At 41.1% G+C, this 22063-nt stretch overlaps 1 protein-coding gene across 2 annotated transcripts in view; it reads left to right on the top strand.

Moving 5' to 3' along the window:
• PPIL2 (peptidylprolyl isomerase like 2) overlaps window positions 1–22063 on the top strand; it is a 134983-nt gene that overhangs the window by 91634 nt on the left and 21286 nt on the right. For both annotated transcript variants that reach the window (XM_006021529.3, XM_025201516.1), the window contains 2 exons: window positions 2651–2684; window positions 18823–18940. In XM_006021529.3, the coding sequence (XP_006021591.1) occupies window positions 2651–2684; window positions 18823–18940 (152 nt within the window). The remainder of the gene's footprint in view (window positions 1–2650; window positions 2685–18822; window positions 18941–22063) is intronic.

The raw sequence follows: 22063 nt of genomic DNA, 5'->3' as shown, positions 1-22063 counted from the left end.
TGCCAGTTTATTCAGATGAATGCAAAAACCCTAGTATTTATTTGCATAGTCTTATCATAATTATTTCATCTTGATTTTTAGTTCCCATTCTGACGGTTTAGGACATTGCAGCCATTCTCTTGCATGAAACAGTGTTGTAATTCATTTTGGATCTTCCTTTCAAACAAATTAAAGGCCTGATCCTGAAGTCAATGGGGTTCTCTCAAGTGGCTTTAGAGAATATTAGATTGTTCTATCATCCTAAAAAAGTGTCACTTCCTTTTGATAACAACTTCAAAGGCAATATAAAAGGATTCTACAAGTATGTCAGAAATAAGAGGAAGACTAAGGAAAGTATAGACCCTTACTAAATGCAGGCAGCAATCTATTTACAGATGATGCAAAGGCCTTTATTTCTGTCTTCACAAATAAAGCCGGCTACCAAATGATGAGCACAGTTGGCAACAAAGACAGAAGAGACAAACAGCCTAAAGTAGTGAAAGAACAGATTGGGAATTACTTAGAGAAGCTAGAAGTTTTTAAGTCATCTGAGACGGATAGGTAACACGCTAGGGTACTGAAGGAATTGGCTGAGGTAATAGAGTCATTGGCTATCATCTTTGAGAAATCATGGAGGTCAGATGAGGTCCCAGGTGACTGAAAAAAGACAAATGTAGTGCCCATCTTTAAGAAAGGGAAGGAGGAGGATCCAGGGAATTATAGACCAGTCAGTTTGGCCGTGATAGCTGGAAAAATCATGGAGCAGGTCCTCAAGGAGTCTGTTGTGAAGCACCTAGAGAAAAACAAGGTGATCAGGAACACCCAACACGGATTCACCAAGAGCAAGTCGTACCTGATCCACTTGATTTCCTTCTGTGATAAAGTGGCAGGCTCTGCAGATATAGGGGATAGCAGTGGATGTGATATACATTCACTTTAGTAAAGCTTTTGACACTGTCTGCTATAACATTCTCATTAACAAGCTAAGGAAATACAGACTAGATGAAAGAACTGTAAGGTGGATACATGGGTAGATCATTGTGCTCAACAAGTCATCAATGACTCCCTGTCTAGTTGAGAGGAGGTATCAAGTGGGATTCCCCAGGGGTCTGTCTTGGACCCAGTGTTGTTTACCATAATCATGAATGATTTGGATGATAGGGTTGAGCGCATGCTTAGCAAATTTTTGGATGACAAAGTTGGGTGAAGTTGCAGACACTCCAGAGGGTGGTGCTAGGGTCCAAAATGACCTGGATAAACTGGAGTAATGGTCCAAAATCAATTGGAGAAAATTCAACAAAGACAAGTGCAAAGTCCTATACTTAAGACAGAACAATTGCATGCACAAGTACAGACTAGAAAATGTTTGGGTAAAATATGGTACTGCAGAGCAGGATCTGGGATTACAGTGGGATCTGGGATTAAACTGAATATGAACCAATAGTGTACTCTTGTTGCAAAAAAACTCAAGAGCATACTGGGTTGTATTTACAGGAGTTTCTTTTGCAAATTAAGGGAAGTTATTCTTCTGCTCTGTTTGGCACTGGTGAGGCCTCACCTGGAGCAGTATGTCCAGTTTTGGAACCTGAACATCAAGAATGTGGAGAGATCCAAAAGAGTCCAGTGGAAAGCAACAAAAATTATTAGAGGCCTGAGAACTGACTTATGAGGAAAGCCTGAAAGAGCTAGGGTAATTTAATCTGGAGAAGAAATTTGATAACAACTCTTCTTTAAATAGTTGAAGGGAGATTATAGAGAAGATGGAGATGGGCTTTTCTCTTTGGCTGTAGAGAACAGGACTAGGAACAATGTCCTCAAACTGCAGCAGAGGAAATGTAGTTTTGGGATTAAGAGGAACTTTCTGACTATGAGGGTGATCGAGCACTGGAGCAGGCTACCTAGAGAAGTTGTGGAATCTCCATCCCTGAAAATTTTCAAGAGCAGGTTAGACAGACATTTGGCTAGGATGGTTTAGTCAGGGATGATTCTGCCTTGAGCCAGGGGGCTGGACTGAGTTGACCATGCCAAGGTCTCTTCCAGACTAACTTTCCTATGATCATTTGTATACCTGAATTTAAAGTGGTGTCTTTGTGTGCTCTCACTGTTAACTTAGTTAACTTCCATGGTCCCCTTGCTAGCTGTAGGGCACCAGAAAACAAAATCTTTTCAGAGGTCCTCTGGAAACTGCTATTTCTGTGGAAGAAAGTTGGTTTCACTTTGCGATTTTTTATAGTGCAGTTAATGAATATAATTCCAGAAAAATGGAGCCAACGATGAAAAGCTGAAGGATGACAGCAAAACTTAAACACATTTTAAACTTTAAGTCTAGGGATTGTCAGCTGGGTGTTTTAGGCCATAGCAGGTGATCGAAAAAGTATTTTCTATTAATCCATATGAGACCATTTATCTTCCTCTGTTTGTAGACAAGAGAGCTATTATTTTTATAAAACTGTTACTCTGTTCCTGGATTAGTCATGTAACGTGACAGCTGATAAAAGAAGCTCCAAACTAGTGATAATGACTCTCCTGTCACTGGCTTGCACCCCAATGCCATTTAGAAGTAAGAAGAGTTGAGTAGAGTTTGCTTTTCCAGATATGTTTTATTCCTTATATCTCACTGATAAGGTAAAGTACATTTTACAGGAATATGATTTGTTTTTTAATTCTGCAGATCCAAGGAGGTGATCCTACTGGAACAGGAACAGGTAAGAATGCATGCCTGTGCATGAGAACACACATATTGGGTCAGTTTATTTTGGGTCTGTTTTTGAGTGCTGCCTTTTAATTCCTAGTGAGCCATGCTTAAAATCCCCTACACAAGTGTTTATGAATTGTACAGTCTAAAATTATGTGCAGCCCTTCAGAGAGACCCTATTTGCCCTTACCTTACTGTCTGGTTTTCAAAAAGATTAGCAAAGATATACCAGCCTCCCCAGCATGGAAGGAGCTAATGTTGTGAAGTGCTTTGAAAATCTATACCACTGTATAAAGGTAGATCTTACTGACTGCATATGGAGAGAAGGAGAGAGAAAATTTTCATGCATCACCTGGTCACAGTTCAGACTTCTGAAATTCGTAGAATCATAGAGAAGTAGAGCTGGAAGGGACCTCCAGAGGACATCTAATCCAACCCTCTGCTTGAATCAGGATCATCCCTATCAAACCATCCTATACAAATTCATTGTCTAACCTCTTAGCAAAACTACACAGTCAATCCTGAGTTTTGTTATTAAGATGGAAAAATACTGTGTGTTTTGAGTGAGGTTCTCTTCAAATTCAATATTAGAGAGATCTGCTTTTGACTTAATTCCTGCCAAAAAGTTGGTTGTTTGTCCCTCATAAATGTATCCGCTTGCTACATCCAGGGCTCTTGCCTTGTGCCATTTTTTATTCCTAGTCTTTAGGGATCATTTTGTCACCACTGTTTTCTTACCTATTCTTTCTTCCCAGCCTTGGTGTTTTGGACCCAATGCAGACAACCATTTGAGAAATGATAGGTTGATTAGAATAGATGTACATGGCAGCTGCTCCTATTTCTGCAGTGAAGGCTCCTCAGGGCATTGCGCACTGTATTCTGTATTATGATCCTTACCTGCTGCTATAAATTGTCTCTGCATGCAGCTGCACATATCACTTTGCCTATCCACTCCCAAACATCACTAGCTGCCACAGCTGTTAGGCAGGTCCTGTGTTTCCACACTTTTTGTTATACTCCTAATTCATGTATGCACCACATATTCTTTTGTATACTCAGTCTGCTTATCCAAAGAGAGGTCTGTGTAACTGTCAGTCTGGAAATTTTAAGGCTGGCCAAGACCACCACTGCTGATGGGCATAAAATTAATGAGGGATTATGTGATTGTTTGGGTGCAAGTAGTTGGGGAATTTGTTTTGGCTGCCAAAGCCCATTGATGAAACCTTGTTAATATAGATTTCATATTCTTGGACTGTTAAAAGAAAGGTGATCTTATTCTGTTAGAAGACAACTATTAGTTCAGAGTCCCATAAGGTATAATTAGGAACATCTTTAACAAGAGAAATCAAAGAGCTGCTGTTAGGGCTAGAGGTACTTAGCTGGATTAATGTGATAGCCTTTCAACTCTCTGGGCTGGAGTTCATTTCATTGTCGGGGGAAATAAATTAGTTGGGGTCATTCTAGGTTCCACTTCTGGAAACTGGAACCGGCGCGAACTGCAACACAACTGGCAATGTATAGAAAAGCAGTCTACAACTGGCAAAGCAGCTGTGTTGCTGCTCTGGACCCAGTTGCACTGTTGAATGCAAATAATACACATTAAATGCAAATAAATACAGGGTGGGACAATCCCCAGTGTTTTCTTTTCTTTTAGAAGATAAATTAGCACAAGGTAGAGAGAGGAGATTTAATTTTTTCCACCCTGTTTTCTTTAATTTCATTTTACTTGAAAATGAATATCCTACAGACCTGCAGCAGCTCTCCTAAAACTGTCAGCTTACCACCCAAGTGGCTCTGACATATCCCAGTAGCCCTTTAAAAAGGAACTGTCATTTAGGGAGCATCCCAACATTGCAGAAATATGCTTTTCAGTTGAATACTTTTTTCTTTTTTTCTTCTTTTTTTTTAGGTCTAAATTTATAAAGACCATAACTTGAGTTGCAATCAATTAATGTTAGAGTGAAGAGGCACTGGGCTCCTACAGGACTCTCAGGCCCTTGTTTTTATGTTGGTTAAAATGAAACAATTTAAACAATTAGGGGGAAGATCTTTGAGATTTGTTCTTGATTACCCAGCAGATTCTGCAAAGCTGAAAGTGGTACAACCCCAGCAGGCTTTTTTCTTGCAGACAGTTTTTTGTCTGCTTGATTCAGCTAGTATTTGCTACTGTCATCTAATTGTTGCATTTGATTTTTTTATACTTCATTAAGCACTCTACCGGCTCTGATCATACTTCCTTGCTTTTCGTGGCACACATGGGGAGAGCAAACAGCTCCAGCTACTCTATCAGCACTTCTGACAGTGGAATGTGTGTTGCCTTTTAAGAAATACATTTTTGAAACATTCTGATTGAGACCATCTTGTAGACTCTCTTTCTCAGCAGTGAGCACAATGAGTGTGAATTTTCTTAAAATGTAAAGTCAAAACCCTTTCTTCCCCCTCTATAATTAGTTCGGCAGGTCATAAAACAAATGAATCTGAAGTATGAAATAACTGTTTTGATACTTAAAACAGCAAGCTAAAATGTTATAATTAAAATATTCAAAATCCTTTTTAATTTACAGCTGATTAAATTGGGAAGCCATGGATTTCTTCATCTCTGGTATTCAAATGCTGAGCTATTGTATTCTCAGGCCCTGGGCTGCTGAAAACAGCTGCCATCCTGCACTGCTGTTGTTTCTTCTGCTACAGTGTTACTGCATTACACTTATTATTTTAAGCAAAAACTCAGCCCAGCTCTGCTCACAAGATGGCTTAATTCTTTTCTCTGAGTGCCTGTGTAGAAAGGTCAGGATTATTTTCAAACCAGCCCCTTATTTAAAAGTTCAGAATAATCCGTGTTTTGATTTCAGAGTCCTGGAATAAGTCCACAGAGCAGGAACTTGGTACAAATGGCTAAAAATAAGTTATTTGAACTTTCTAGTTATTCTGTAAGTTTGTACTAAAGGGATGATTGGTATAGAAAATAGCTACAGTTCTCATGTGTCTGCGCTGGCACTGTTGTACTACTCTAGTCTTTTTTTTTCTAGCGGTATCGTGGATACCTGTTGCTACCACAACCAACTCTGGTTAACCAGCAAGTAGTCAGGTAAAAGGGAAATGGCAGATGCTACAAATACAGCCACAGCTGTCCTTAGTAGGCACTAAGCTTGTCTTTCTGGTTGACTGAGATGTTGAAATTCTCCACTAGAATAAAGTTGAAAGTTCAAATGTCTTATTTACAAAGCATAGATCCAAACTGCATGACAGTCGATAGTTGTGATCTGGCTACGTACTTCATATGGTAGCAGCCCTTCATTGAAGAAGTTTATTATTGTTTGGAAGATTGAGGAGAGGAGGAGCTGCGATGGTGTCAATGGTGTGAGAACCATCTCTACTTTTTTAGATACATTTTTCAACATTGTGCTCTTCAGCATTTCTGAGGGAGTATCTGCTGCATACTGTAGAAGGAAAACAGATCTGCAGCATCTTTACCCTGAGAAAACCGGAAAGAAAAAAATAATTTGGGGCTTTAACAGCAGAAAAGTAGATAAGAAACCGTTGTCTGGCAACTGTATGCAAGTGTATGCAGGTTGGAAAATCTCATATACAGAGGAAAGTTTAAATATAGACGAGGAGACAATTGCAGTGTTTACTGTGTGTGTGTGTGTGTGTGATGTTCACAAGGTGTACAAACAGCTTCAGGTCATTGAAACCAATGCACATGTAGGCAGATCTAACAATTGCATCATAATCAAAGGATATCATATAAGCTGTTATGCTGTAACTAGTTTTTGTATGATTCTGTAACAATACAAGTGTAGCAAAACCACACTCATTTAACTTTGTCAAGGGTTTAGCTAAATTGTATTGATTACACACTCATGCCCACGTGAGACTGAGTGAGTGAGAGCGAGGAGGAGGAGGGGACATACTGATGTAAGACTGAGAGGGGGGGAGAGAAAATAGTGGAGAAGACTGCCTTAAGAGCTTCTGGCCATCCTTCTTCAAATTAGCTTAAGGACTGAGTTTTGGGTGATTAAAACATGACAGCTGTTCTTGTATGCATTTTTTTATGTCCACAGATATATAAATACACACTTACTGTAGCTGCAGAAATTCTGTGGATTCCCAACAGTTTGGTTGCTCAGAGTTGTTTTTGAGGATTTTCTTGTCATTTTGTCAACTCTGAATTTACAGTTCAAAACTTGACCAACAGGATATATATTTGAAGTCTCAGAAAGCAGAAATCATTTGCTCTGAATTTTAAATAGGATCATAATTTTCTGAAAGTGAATTGTTCAACTTTTTCTTTATATTGGCCTCAACTTGCACATCCCCTTTTACCTTGTCAAGTATGTAGCTCAGTGATGCCAGTTTTTAACGTATGCCCACAGGCAGCCAAAGGAACATAAAATTATTGTGATTTTTTTTCAATGTAAGTAGTTTTAATGTCGTTATAATTTAAAGAATTGCTTAGTTTGTAGGTAAAATGTCCCAACAATCAGAGCGGATGAACTTGATTAACAGATTTCACAGAAATTCTAAATTGTACTCTATTTTGTAGTTCTTGCCAAATTACACTATGTTTATAAAGTCAGGAACACCAGTGACTAGCACTCAAATAAAGAAACTACTTCTGCTACTGATAAAACATGGCACCATTTGAGTATTGTCAATTTTAATTGAAGTTAGGTGCCCAACCAGTATTTATACCTTTGGAAATGTCTTGCCTGATTTCTGAAGCATTGACATTGTATGCCTTTCAGGATTTGTGTGTGACAGTAACTGATAAACAGATTAGGAAAAATTCATCTTTCAAAATAAACAACATACTCATGCCTCCACTTTCCCTCCCTCAGTGATCTAGAAGTTAACAAACGTGGTCCATAGTCAGTGTGGGATTTGTGTTTGAGAGTCGCAGTAACACTAGGGGTGTGCAAAGCGGGCCATATTCGATTTGGATTTGACCTGATTCGGGGACAGTGATTTGATTCGTTGATTTGGATCACTGTCCTGATTCGATTTGGCCAAATCCGAATCTGAACATTCGATGCTGATTCAGAGAATCAGCGACTCGGCCATAGACACAGCTTTAAGTGGTTTCTTTTCTACATACCTCAAGGTACCAGGCGCGGTTTGTGAACGCTGAGATGCTGGGGCAGATGGAGCGCCCCATAGGAGCGTGGGGGTGGGTCCACCAATGCACTCCACAGCAGACCCATGAGTGGACCAGAAGTGCTTCTTGTCCGTTTCCAGGTCCGCTGTGGAGCATGCAGGGGGGCCACCTGTGCTCCTGTGGGACACTTCATCCACCTCAGCATTCACGAGCCGCCTGGTACTTTGAGGTATGTAGAAAAAACGTTTAAAGCTGTGTCTATGTCCGAATCGTCAAATCTCTCCGAATTGATTCGGCAGGTTCCGATTCGATTTGGAGAGATTAAAGGGTCTCCTGATTCGATTCGTATTCAGAGATTCGGCCACCGAATCGGTCCAAATCACCACCGAAGCTTCGCACAGCCCTAGCTAACACCTTCCACTGCGAGTGTTGGGTTTTCAGCCCCACAGCTCAGACCTTTGGACTGCTAGCTCATGCAGTCCTGATGATCCTAACTTTTGAGTCAAAGGCCAAAAAATGAGTACTCCAGTGAAATTCACAGAACTTCAAGTATTGATTTGAAATATGTTAGTTTCTATAGCACTTTGTTTTGGCCTCTGGCTGTTCAGCTTTAGTTGAAGATAAGGCTTGAAACTACTTGAACTTTTTCAGTTTTGTCTTTGAATTATCAGTCAGCTAAATCTTAAGCTTCTTTATATGCTCAGCTTCATCTGTCAGCATTTTTTTCTTAAGAATTTTTGTCAAGAAGTGATAAAAATCAGAAGCCTGTTTAGATAAAACTATGAGGTCAATCAGGGGGAAAAAATCAGAGAGAAAAAAAGATGTTATTAAAAGTGTGTTTGAAAATATTCTGACTGATGGGAAAAAATTCAGGAGAGGGTCTGAAAATCACGAGATCTGAGAATTCACGAGAGAAAGTAACTGTATTTTGAAGGAACTTAAGTTGGACATCAAGGAAAAGTTAATTCCTGGTGCAGAGCATGGTGGCATCACTGTTCAAAATGTCCTCTCCCAGTACTGGTCAAAGCATAAGAATCCTTGAAGCCATTTCAAATGCAGGAGGCTTTATGTTGACAGTTGCTGACAGAGGCAGGAAGGAAGGATTTTCCAGCTGTGAACCTACGGTTTGAAGAGCAAAGAGCAAGATGTGACCATTAGGTTTTGGTGAACACCAAGGCCTCACCAACTGAGAGACTGGGGGGGTAAACATTTGCTACCGGTGTTTTAGATAACAAATGAAGAGAAGGCAAAGCTTTGCAATTTCGTCACTAGAAATAGAATGAACAATTTAATGATTGTCCCTCATCTCTTTTGGACAGGATGTTGCACATTACTTTGGCATTTTATGGCCTGTTAATCTTAGCAATGTGAGTTATACATGCTCTGTACTCTGCAGTAAACTTCATCTCTGCCTCTTGGTGGGTAGGGTCCTGAATTACCAGAAAGGACTGAGAAAAGTTGAATATAGCATGTTTCCTCTTGAACACCTGAAATGTTGGGGGGGAGGGTGTTTGTGTGGTTTTTAAATCGGGAACTAAAATACAGAATAGGTAGCCACAAACAGTAGATAATTAAAATGACTAAAACTAGTTACACATGATCAAAATTACTTTGTAATAACTATGTAATAGGTAGCGTGTTTGATGTGTTTAATTGTTTTTCTTCATGGCATCCGACTTCTCTCTTATAATTTTGTATGATGATTTATTACCATTGCTTAAAATGTCAAATAGACCATTTGACAATCCAACCACACCATATATTTACTGTACTTCCTTTAGAAATACCCAGAAGCCCTTGCGTACACTGCTGATGAAATGCTTGGCTTTCCCAGAGGTTAGCTAAGTCCTGGGGCCCATAGTTGGTGTGAACTGTATCCCAACAACCCTCTCCTCCTCTGTATCCTACTCCTAACCTGGAAGCCCCCCTCACTAGCAATAACAAGAATTCTTTCTTTCTTTGGTTTCTAGCCTCAGCTAATCTTGGAACTTTTTAAGGCTGGAACTGTGCAATGCCCAGAATTGTTTGTTTCATAGTATTAAATTATTTCAGTTATTTAAATGAGGTAGATGGAGTTTTCAAATTCTCTCAAGGAAAGGGCAGTTCCAACTTTGCTGACTGACAGCTGTGATACAGTAATTGAAAGAGGCCCAACAGGGAAGGAAGATAAATATACTGTGTGCAACACCTTGAATAAAAGGAATCAAAGAACAACCGGTGTTCAAACTCCAGAATGCTTTGTGCTGTGTCTCCAATGACAGACGGGCTGCTGCAGCCACTGGCTACATAGTGCTGGAGCTTTGTCGGATCAACCTAAAAGTCAGCTATGTCCCTGTTTATCCCAGGATGATGCTTTTCAGTATGTCCCACAGAGCGGGCTGCATCTGTCTTAGGCTGTGTTTTGATATCCCTGGTATGAGCTTTCATCGGAGTATCTGAGATTTAGTTTCACCCTGAAAATAACAAGGACCTACAGTCTTAAATATTAAACCCAGGTATTCATTTTGCTGAACTAATGGCAGGCCATAATCTCTGATAAACTATAGCTTTCTCTTGACCAGGAACAATTTTGTGTCATATAAACCTAATATTCTCCCTTCCTGCCCTTCAGATGCTTTCTCCTAATGAAAATGGGAGGAGAACGGATGAGTCTTGCCTCCCACCTCCCAACTAACACCATTGGCTTTATGATGCACAGCTTGTCAATCAGAGAGGAGTTAAGCTAGGAGTGGTGCTATCTTGCACCTTTCTCTGCTACCTAGGTGTAACTGTTACAGTTGTTCCTGTGAAGGAAAGTTACTAACTCCCCCATCTGCCCCTTGGACCCAAGCATAGTATACAGTAGGGCTGTGCGAAGCTTTGCTACCTGATTTGTTTGGAAGGAGATTCGGCCTGTTTCGGGAGATATCCAGGGTTCAAAAAAATACGTGGGGGGAAAAAAAATGGAGCAGCGCAGACATGGGCAGTGTGCCCTTGCAGCACAAAGAACACCTGGCTGTGCAGTATGTGGCACTGCACACGTTTGCAGCACCACATACTGCATGGCCGTGTTCGTCTGGACGTGCCCTAAGTGTTCATAAAGGACTTACTACTCCAGTGCCCTTGGTGGTTCTTCAGTGCATCTTTCTTCTTCCCACTGATGTTAAATAAAACTGATTTCATTATAGCATGTTATAAAATGAAAGGCTTTTATCTACCTTTCCCTATATTTTCCACACCCTCTTATTTTCCTTTAATTGCCTTATCTTCCACAGGTTTGTATGTAACTTTGATTACCCCTCCCCTGTCTACCAAACTGTTCCTAGGGTTTGATTCTGTCCCTAAACTTTTTTTTTTTAATTGAATCAGTGCAGGAAGAAGGGGTGGAGAGTTGTGGGGGAAGGGGGAACCTACACTAAGCAGAGAGTTGACTTTGTAAAGCAGAAGTTCCAGAAATTTCATGAAGTTGATTCTATGTGGAACATGTTCATATGCTTCAAGGATAAGTGGCAGCATAAGATCCTGAGATAAATTTAATTGAAAATTGTCCCCAGTTAGAATTGGCCTATTGAGCTATCTGGGGGGTCTCTAGGGAGAAATGAAAGGTCAGCCCTAGCAACAGTGTGTGTTCTAGATGGGGAGACTAGGATAAACCAGTTCACATGTGCAGAGAGCTTTGCTGAAGTTCAGAGCATTGATGATTGCATAAGGCCTGACTGTAAAAAGCTGTACTTATGTGAGTATGGCTGTTGGAAGCAATGGAGTTCCTGGCATAAGTGCTGGTGACATGAGGAAGGTTTGCATAATCTGATCGGAGCAGTTTAGTCTATATAGAGTTTCAGTGCTTTATACTCCACTCAGCCATATCTTGATGGTTGTTTATAATGTAAACTCCCTTTTTGATTTCTTCTGGCATCTTTAAGGCATATCAGTATTCCTTTGATTCTTGGTGCTTCTTAGTAAAAACAGATGCATCTCCTAAAGCTAAAAATTTCTGTAGAGAAGGCTCTTTGGAACGTTTCTGTGAGAGCAAGTTGTTTGACTTACGCAATGTCCGTTGTTATATAAAAATAAATGGGAGACCATGAAAGAAAATTCCTTCCCCTCCACTGTTGTCTCTGTTCATAATAGAAGGGGCTTGGACTGGGGTCAGGGGCATTTTCCATTCCCTGTGAGTTAGCATATGTAAACAATCAGTGCTGCATCTGGTGCTGCTTTTGATATGAAGGCTTTCAAACAAAAAGAACCTTTTCTAAAAAAGAAAAAAGAAAGAAAAGCTTCCTGCTTTAACTGGACTCCTTTTGGCTTTCTATTAAAACTGTCTAATCTAAATGTGGGAGATATGGTAAGCCTGTGTGTATTGTATATTCTTTTGCATGTATGTATATAATATATATTCCTGTCTGTCAGCTCAGCAGTGATGATGGGCCCAAACAACATCTTTCCACTTATTTGATTTCCATAGTCTCACACATACCAAACATTCAACCAAAAATGCTTGGTTTGTGCTGACAGCACCCAGGATTACAGGGCTCATCTTATAAAATGATTTGAGATCAGTCAGGTACATTCATTCCAGGATGGCCATGGGCTATATATCATACACACTCAGATATACAATTACGTGTGTATAATTATATAATGTGCTGAGTCCTCCACTGTCCCCATGCAGAAACCTGTATAGACCAGAGCTCAGCTATGCTTTGTGGCTTCTCCACTCTGCTATCCTCTAAGCTCCACAGTTGGGCTTGTTTTATAAATGTTTTTAGAAAAAGCTTGTAAACCAAGCTGATAGTACTGTTACTCTGTAAAATTTCATACATCTTCAAGCTTAACAGCTCCATCCAGCAGGGACACTCACTGATTTGATCTTTTTTTCTTTTTTTTTTTTTTTTTGCATGCAGTACTGATGTGTCTGTATTGCTGTTGGGTCTCTTGTTAGCATTTCATTAATGCAGTTGGGATTTAGTAATAACTTGGATTGGCCAGTGACCTGTGCTGCTAACAGTTAATGTCCTGGAAAAGCTCAGCATTAAGAATAAAATTGAAATATACACTGGTGGGAGGTGGTTCTCAGTGGCTCATCGAAGCTGGCAAATCTGTACTGCCAAGAGATCCAGGTATAAAATGCTGTATGGTTTAATACCTGTTTATCAGGCCAAGCTCATTTCCCTCAGTTTTGCACTTAACATTTCAGGAGTCAGTTGGAAATGAGTCTGTTGCTTCTCCCAAAGCTGCGATAACATATTTTGTTTAACGAATAAGCACCCGCACAGGCAATATTCAGACTAATCAGCTGAATCATGGTCATTCCTTTTAATGATTAATTATTTGAAAATGAATTTCATATTCATGATGTAACTGTTCCTGCTGTTCATAATAATGAAGTGGTAAGGCATTGTAAATAAGTCTCTCAGCATTGAGAATATTGTCAGTTCCTATGCAGATGGAACAGCTAGTCTTGTATTTCTAGTTTTCAAGGGTGGATGAAGAAAGGGTGAATGGGAAAAAAAACAAAACAAGTTTAATGCCCAACCCAATTTGGAGAAAAATCGAAGGAACTATATACAGGGCTTTACGTTTTTAAAGCAGGTCTAGTATATTTCAGCTGCAGCAACTTGCATGTGATCAGGAAACCGAATGAGCTAAATTTCTGTCTTCCAGCCCTTTCATAAAGTGAGAATGGCACAGAGGAGCCAGATTCAGGCCTAAATGTCCATCAGAGAATCCCTGTGGTACATAGGAATTCCCATGGTACAAAGCCAGCAGAACCCCTCTACTCATCCAACCACCACCATCCCCATGCAGAGACTGGGCTAGGTCAGAGTTCAGCTCTGCTTTGTGGTTCCTCCACTGGTGTACAGTTCACTATGTTGTCAAGTCCCTGGTCCTGCAGAATTCAGCAACTGTGCAAGTGAACACCGTTACTTTTATCTAGTACCTTTCTTCTCCCTGCTAACATAGCAGCTCCATTGAAAATTAAGCCTATGATATTTCAAGCTAATAGTCTCTCTTAAAAATGTAGGGCCTACCCTCTGTGTGTCTAGTGTCCTCCCATGCTAATGCAAAGGAGCACTTACCTCTCCTCACATGGTAGAATGAAGCAAAATACTTCAGGAGTCCGGAAGCATCAGATGTTGTTATCATTTGCCTTATTCTTCTAAGTGACGAGAAGAAAGCTATGACAGTGAGCCATCGTTTTTGTGAATCAAAGCCCTCCCACTTCCTTACCAGTGCTTTGCAATTTTTGAGCCAAAAAAAGATTGATTTAAAATCGCAACTGTCATGGGTGATGATTCCCAGCCCACACCTGGCTTTTAGAGCATTATACTTTCAGAAATCTTCTAGGTACTTGAGGTGCATCTCTGCAGTTCCTTGTAAAGGTGTTGTACATGAGCCTATATAGCATTTATACATTCCATAAACATAATCTCTTAGGAGAAGGAAAAACCGTCCTATCCACCCAAGAATGAGCCAACTCAAGTATAAAATGCAGCCTGCAAATATATTTATCTTTATACTTGCTAGTGCCTTGTCAATTTGCATCTCTTCATCTTGTCACCATCGGCACTAGCTGTGGTCATGATCTTGAATAGCTAGTTATGCTTCACCTACAGCTGCCATCCCAAATACATATTGAAATGATAAATGCAGTTTAATTTATCCCTGTGAGTAGCATGCAGTCTTTGCCATTTCACCTCATCCTTTTCATAGAAGAGACTCTTTTTCAGGTTTGCAGCAAAGCTGTTATTAAAGATGTGGCTTCTACCTACCATTAACTTTGGATGTTGAGGAAGGTTTTAACCATCCCAATGGGTTTCTCAGTTTTCGTTTTTATAAAGTTGTGCAAAGTGTATTTGTGGGAGAGGGAATTCTGGGTTCTGGTCCCCACTTTTGAACTGCCTATGAGGTTTTCATTAAAAAGCTATTGGATAAACGGTATTAGAGCACTAGTAACAGGAACTAGAGGCCTGGAAGTTCACTCCTACCACAAGAGATCCTGAATTATAATGCTGTTAGTGGGTGCATCAACACGTGCACTTTACTGCGGAGTTGACTGATTAGCTCTACTGTAAAGCATCACTGTCTACGCATGCACCAGTATTAGGGCTCAGTAAATTAATTAACTCTGCCATAGGATAGTACTGTTGGGGACAGTATTATCCTACGCTGGAGTAATGAGGTGCTGAAACACACATGTAGATGGTGACAGGAGCTGGCTGGGGCATGAGGGTGCTAAAGTGCGGGGCATACCTGCCAGCTAGCCCTGCATTTTAGCAACCTTGTGTCCCAGCCAGCCCCTCCACCACCCGATGCTGCCACCTGGAGCCTGGGGCTGACCCCCCAGTTCCCCTGCTTGCCTGAGGCTGCTCCACCCCAGTTCAAACTGCTGCAGTCCCAGGCACGGGTACAGATACTGCACCTGGGAGCAGGTAACTCTGGTACATACTGCACTGGAGTTTATCATGTCACCTTAATGACATGTGTAGATGCACCCAGAATGTATTAAGCATTCTCTAAGCCAAGGGTGGGCAATAATTTTGGCTGGAGGGCCATTTAACAACTTCTGGTAAGCTGCTGAGGGCTGCAAGGGTAGCCCTGCCCCCTGATCGCCATCTTGGGACAGGAAGTCTCCCCAACCCTGACCTTTGACACTGGAAGTCCCTCCCCTAGACCCCAGAAATACTCCCGGGGGGGTGCCATCTTGGAACCAGAAAAAAACAAATCGTATACTAAAAATCAAACATCTACTATAACGTTTTAATTTTATTTCAAATAATATTTTTGTCCTGATTTACATGTGTTTGCATAGTGTATATAAAGGCGATAGCATAATAGCTCAACATAAAGCCTTACTTTTATATATCGTGCGGGGGAGGGGGGTGGTGTAGGGGATTTGTGAGGGGGTGTAGGTGTGTTTGTGGGTACTCACCCACAAACCCTCACACCCACCCCCCATCCTGCAGGCAGGAGCTCCCCTCTCCCCTCACCACCTGTCCAGTCACTTGCTATCTCACTTGGTGCCTCTCAGTGGGGCACCCAGCTGGAGTGCTGGGAGCCCCACAGAGGTGGAGACAGAGCTCACCCGGGAGCTGAAGTTTAGGCAGTTAAATAGATTTTTGTGACAAAACATAGGGGCCAAAGTGGATAGGCAGAAGTTTTGGGGATTGCTTGGATGGACTTAAGCTGCATCTTAAGTGAAACTTAAGTTCCTATGTCCTTATTTGAATCTAACCCTGTGCTTCATTTCCCCTTCTGTACAGTGAAGATGACCACATCGCCATACCTCCCAGCAGTGAGGCTGTTAGGTACTCAGATACACTGGTACATGAGTAATAGGAGTACCTTGGGTGGGTAGATGGGGACACCCTGAATGCCTTTTCCAAATGTGTATACAGTGAGCCAGTGGCAGAGTTAGACATAAAACAGTGTCATAACTCCCCAATCCTTTGCTTTAACCATTAGACCTCATTAGGCCTCTTGTGTGTGTGGTACTAGAATGGGTCTCTTTGTAGTGGATCTCTGTTTTTCTTCAGAAAGAGAGGGAGAAAGAGAGGCTAGTTTTCCCTAAGAGTGTTTTATTTTCTGTCCTTTTACCTGCCTGCCTTTGTTGCTGCTTCAGGCAGACAGTGAAAGGTTGGAACTATTCCAGAGGTTAACAGGAGTTGCTGAAGAGTGCATCCTTGCTATTTTTAAATTAAGCAGAATAGTTCCTTTTTTTGGTTAGTTGGTTGGTTGTTTTTTTAAAAGAGAAAGTAAAATCATTCCACATACTATACTGCTAGCCAGGTCTCTTTTCAGCACCCCGTCTCTACTGTGAAGCTGTCTGCTTGTATCTTAACATGTGGCCCTCGCCCATCTTCTGTTCTCCCTCTAGCTGCTTACAAACATGGAAGCAGCCCCTATGTCCAGTATGGCCATATAGACAGGCCAAGAAAGAAGGGACCAGTAGCTTTTTAGCAGTACCTCCTAGATGCCTGTCTTGATGGCTGCTTGCTTGTTTCTGTTTTTTCTGTGGTAGGCGTTCCTTCTACTACAGCCACCCTTAATGGCCTGTTGTTACAATATACACCTCATACAAGATAATTTTCAGGCGTCAGAAAGACAAGCAGGTAACTAGTGCACACACTTACAGATTCTCCCTACCTAACCATATTTCAGCTCCCAGACCATTTTCGTTATTTCTTTCCAACATACATCTCATCCCCCAGGTAGCCCCCTAGAGGGCCAGTATCCTAGTTTGCTAGCGAGTTTCCTCTTCCCTTCTACATGCTATCTTAGGTAAAGTTGGCCACATCTGTTTTGGCCTTGAGTATCAAGACTGGCCATTGTGGTATCTTCTTCTTGAGCCTTTCATTCCTTTTGTATAATGGTGAGAAACTTCCATATAAAATCATATGGATGTGGCTTAGTTGATCTTAAAATATTCAGTAGCTAGCAATCAGGGATGTAATCAGAACTATTCCTGATTACAGGAACTCCCTATGGTGTTATTCTCATTGCCTTCTCTTGTCAAATTGTGGAGCTGGTACCATTCAGCTTTATTAGCAGGTCTTTTGAACAAGACTAATTGGGTCCTTAAGTGAGTCAATTTCTCGAGATTTCACATTTACTTAGTTCCACATGCAACTTCATTTACAGCTGTCTACCTGTAATTCACAGGTTTTAGACAATGTTATAAAGTCATTTTAATAGGCTTGCAGTCTTCTCTGTGGGTTTTGAGAGCAGGTCATTTCCCTCCTCCTCAGCAGGTACTCACTGCTCTTCTGTCCATTGGGTATTGGAAATTGCTTTCCTGTGTTACATGGCTACATAGCCGTTAAGTATTGCAGACCCTTTACTGTTCTACTGCTTCGCTAGTGATACTGTTACTCCAGAGGATTTTCAAACAAGTTCTGCACATGTAGCAGCCTCTTTGACTGTTCCAATATTTTTGTGTTTGCTTTCCTTTTAATACCATGGTAAGGTGAAATATTTTTTGCAGTTTGCCAAACAAGATTATGGAGTTGAACTTAAAACTATGGAAATGACTCATCCATCTCAGCATTTTTTTTTCTTGTTAGGGGTGATCCTGGAGGAAAGTGAAAATGTCAGATGTGTTGTAAATAATGTAAAGAAATGACAGCCAGAGAGAGAGAGAGAGAGGTCTTGCAAACCCTCCTTCCATCAAGAGCTGGTGGATATCTGGTCTAGAGTGTCTAATTACTGGCTGTTGATTTGGATAAATAGGGTGTGTCTACAGTCACCCTACAGTGACATAGTGATGTACTGCATTGCTGTACAGTGTGCTACAGCGATGTAGTAATCACATGGATCTACATGTGATAGCCAGCTACATCTCCATAATGGCGTGCTCCCTCGGTATAGCATGCTGCTACATTGCCATAGTGGCAAAATCTAACATTGTGCCATGTGCACAGCGCAGTAACCACCTGTACTTCGCCATGCTTTCGTTTTTCCAAAAGGAAGTACTAAAGCATGGCACCATAGCAACATCACCATATGGTGACTAAGCCAGGTTATCTAACTAGGAGCTCAGCTGTTGAGCTCTTAGTTCAATATAGGGCTTGTGTACTTCATTGATACCATATATATTTAGTGCAATAATGAAAAATATCCAAATCTCATCCTTTGTTTTACTCATGGCATTACCCACATGCCCAGAGTGCAGTTAAACTGGTAATTTTCTGCTCTGTGCATTTACTTCTGTCAGGAAGGTAGATTAAGATTTAATGTCTCAAGGAGGTTATGATGTGATGGGCAACAAAAAATTTAATCCATGACAGTCAAAGTATATAAGGCAGCTGGCAAACAGTCACATCTGTCACAGCTGATAATAGCAGTATAGGGGCAGAGTATTGTGTTGCCAGTTGCAAACATGATTTCAGGTAATGCTCAGGTATCAGCCTGCTGGTGGGAAAGGAACACACACGTTTTATGTACGGAGATATCAGAAGCCATAAGCTTAGTGGCCGTGCCACCAAAAAGTGGGATGCCAGGAAGGAATACAAAGGGTAGGTGGAATCTAATGAAGAAAAAACATGAGATTTTTTCCCCCTTTTATTTTTAGGAGGAGAGTCTTATTGGGGGAAACCTTTTAAAGATGAATTCAAGCCAAATCTGTCACATACAGGACGTGGTGTTCTCAGCATGGCCAATTCAGGACCTAACACCAATAAATCACAATTGTAAGTGGTCTTTTGCCAATCTTTCTGCCCTGTTGTATGAAGTTAATAAAATAAATGGTATCTGATTAACAACTCTCTGATGCACCAAAATGAAACATTCTCCCTGTGCTGTGTGCTGAAAACTATGAAGACAACTCCTCCAACCCATTTCCAAAGCTAGTAGAAGGTGCCAAGAAAATCTGGAACTTCTTGGAATTAACATTAATTTGCCTTCTGTATTTTTATTGGTTTTCTGTCTCCTCTCCCTGTTCTCCTTAAATGTGCCTTACCACTAAAGTGCCACTGTCATTTTACTTTAGCCCAAGATGGTAATTTAAGTTAAAAAAAAAAAAAAAAAACAGAAAGAAAAAACTGTGGTAAAATATATGCCTATACCATTTTTCAAACAAGGAAGTGTTTTTAAATAAATACATCTTCTCCAGTGAAGGAAATCTAAGCCCTTCTGTGAAACTGGAAGTGAAACTTAACTAAATTGATTTTCATTCTCTGAGCAGGGAAAAATGCACAAAGCAAACATAAAGCATAATAGCAACAACTGACTTTCTAAATATCAGTTAGAATATTTTATATATAGATATATAGAATATCTATAACAGCCTACTATGTTGAGTATTGTATCAAAGGGACTAGTTCACAGCACAGAATTTTTTTAACTTTTCCTCTTTAACCCCTTTAAGGGTATATTTTGGTTAATCTCTCTGTGTCATTTTAACAGATTAAACTTCTTTCTTTTATTGGGAAGCTATTTAAGTAGCAGGTTGTTATAAATTATGCACAATTATAAAATTCTTCATATTGATTACTGAAAACTTTTTCAGGGTATCTTTCCAACACGTCATCCCCACTGTAAAGACCATCAGGTGTCATGCACAGTTGCTAATATGTAAAATTACTGTCCATTATTGTTTTCTGATTTTAAATGTCAGTCTTATGACCACAAGCAGTCATACTGCACATAGCTAAATTTGTTAATACAATGAGTAAACTAACATGAAGAGGGTCAGTATACCTACACCTAAGGCTTTGATGACTAATCTTAGCCAGCATGAAAAGTTCTGAGAGTGATGACCCTGCTCCCAAATTCAAAGCTGCTCCATTGTACTTTTCTTTGGAAAGAGATTCTCGTAGCGTTCAGACACGCACAGCCCTGAAGCACTGCAAAGCTTGTAAGCATGTGATTAACTTTAATGCATAAGCAGTAGTCCCATTGTCTTTAAAGGGATTAGTCACATGCTTGAAGCGAAGCAATTACGGCATTTGCTGCACAGAGACAGAAACATTTGGCACCTTGCAGGATCTAGTCTTTATAGAGGTTATCTTGGTTTTGAACTTTGTTACTGGATGCCTGATGCAAAGTTAATAAGTGGGTGATAAAAACTTTAAAAAAAAATGATAGGCATCAGTTTGGAACTGTTGGCAAGTGTTGCTGCTCTCATATTCTTCTGTGACTTGCTGCTGTTGAGTTGCAACATCTGCTTTTATAAATGAGCTTATATTTTTCCCTGTAATTGCAAATTAAATTCCTTGATAGCATGAAGTTCTTGAGAGGTTCCAGCTGCTTGTTTTTATAAAACTTCCTAGACAGTGCTCAGACTTTTCTGGAAGCAGTTGTTAACTTGGAAACTGTATAAGAAGCTTGCCATAATAGTGATAGAAAGGAAGAGAATTAGGTGGACTTGTTGTGCAAGGTGAAAACAGATCATTTTATGTGCAGTTGATGCCAAGCAGGACTTGAGTAAATCTCTATGCTTCATCCCAAGACCCCTCAAAATGAGCTTGCCTCACTCCCTGCTTTGTTTTACTTTGACTATTCTGAAGAATAATTAGATTTCAGCATTCCAGACAGCATATGTTAGGTCTCAGATTTTTGGTGTAATGTTATATAATGCAGTGGTTCTCAACCTTTTTTGTACCAGGACCCATTTGTAAACATCAGTATCCAGTGCCAACCCAGTGCCCCTCACTCCTGACTGCTGCCCCCAGGCCCCAGCCCCCCCAGTGTGTGGGGGAGGGGCCCCCCAAGCAGCCCCTCACAGACTGGAACTCTGCCAGCTTGCAAGGGAAAAGCCACGGCTTCCCACATTTTTCTCCTTTAAAGGAGAATCCATTTTTAAATTCTGTTGATCCATTTTTTAAGTTTGTTCATGACCCTTTCATATATTTTTGCAACCCACTTTTGGGTCTCAACCCACAGGTTGTGAAACACTAATCTAATGGACCATGTGATTGTCTGATTATTGGACCTATGAGAATGAAATGGTGCAGAGGCCACTCTGAGGAGGACGCAATTAAAGGATATTTTTCAAAGTTCTCATTAAACAAGGGCTCTCCTACCTTTTTCTTGGGGTAGGAGCAACTACTTAATAAAGCAATGTCTCACAGATGGCTTCCCCTCCATTTCAGTTTCATAGTAGTTTCATAGTTTCACAGTAGATAGGGTCGGAAGGGACCTGAGCAGATCAAGTCCAACCCCCTGCCATGGCAAGAAAAAGTACTGGTATCAAACGACCCCAGCAAGGTGTTCATCCAGCCTCCTCTTAAAGACCCCCAGGGTAGGAGCCAGCACCACTTCTCTTGGAAGTTGGTTCCAGATCCTAGCCGCCCTGACAGTGAAGTAGCGCCTCCTGATGTCTAGTCTGAATCTACCCTCTGTCAGCTTGTGACTGTTATTTCTAGTCACTCCTGGTAGTGCTGGGGGGAACAGGGACTCTCCCAATGCCTGCTGGTCCCCTCTGACTAGTTTGTAACAGGCCACTAGATCCCCCCTCAGTCTTCTCTTGTGGAGGCTGAACAGGTTCAGGTCCCGTAGGCTCTCCTCGTAGGGCCTGCCCTGCCCTGATCATGCGGGTGGCCCTCCTCTGGACCCGCTCCATGTTGTCCACATCCCTCCTGAAGTGCGGCGCCCAGAACTGGACGCAGTACTCCAACTGTGGCCTGACCAGTGCTGCATAGAGGGGGAGGATCACCTCCTTGGACCTGCTTGAGATGCATCTGTGGATGCATGACAAGGTGCTGTTGGCCTTCCTGACCGCGTCCCCACACTGCCGGCCCATGTTCATTTTGGCATCAATAATGATTCCAAGGTCCTTTTCTGCCTCTGCACTGACGAGAAGGGAGTTCCCC

This window comes from Alligator sinensis, unplaced genomic scaffold (assembly GCF_000455745.1).
Source record: "Alligator sinensis unplaced genomic scaffold, ASM45574v1 scaffold570_1, whole genome shotgun sequence".
Taxonomy (NCBI): domain Eukaryota; kingdom Metazoa; phylum Chordata; order Crocodylia; family Alligatoridae; genus Alligator; species Alligator sinensis.
This window is presented reverse-complemented; position numbering and strand designations above follow the sequence as displayed.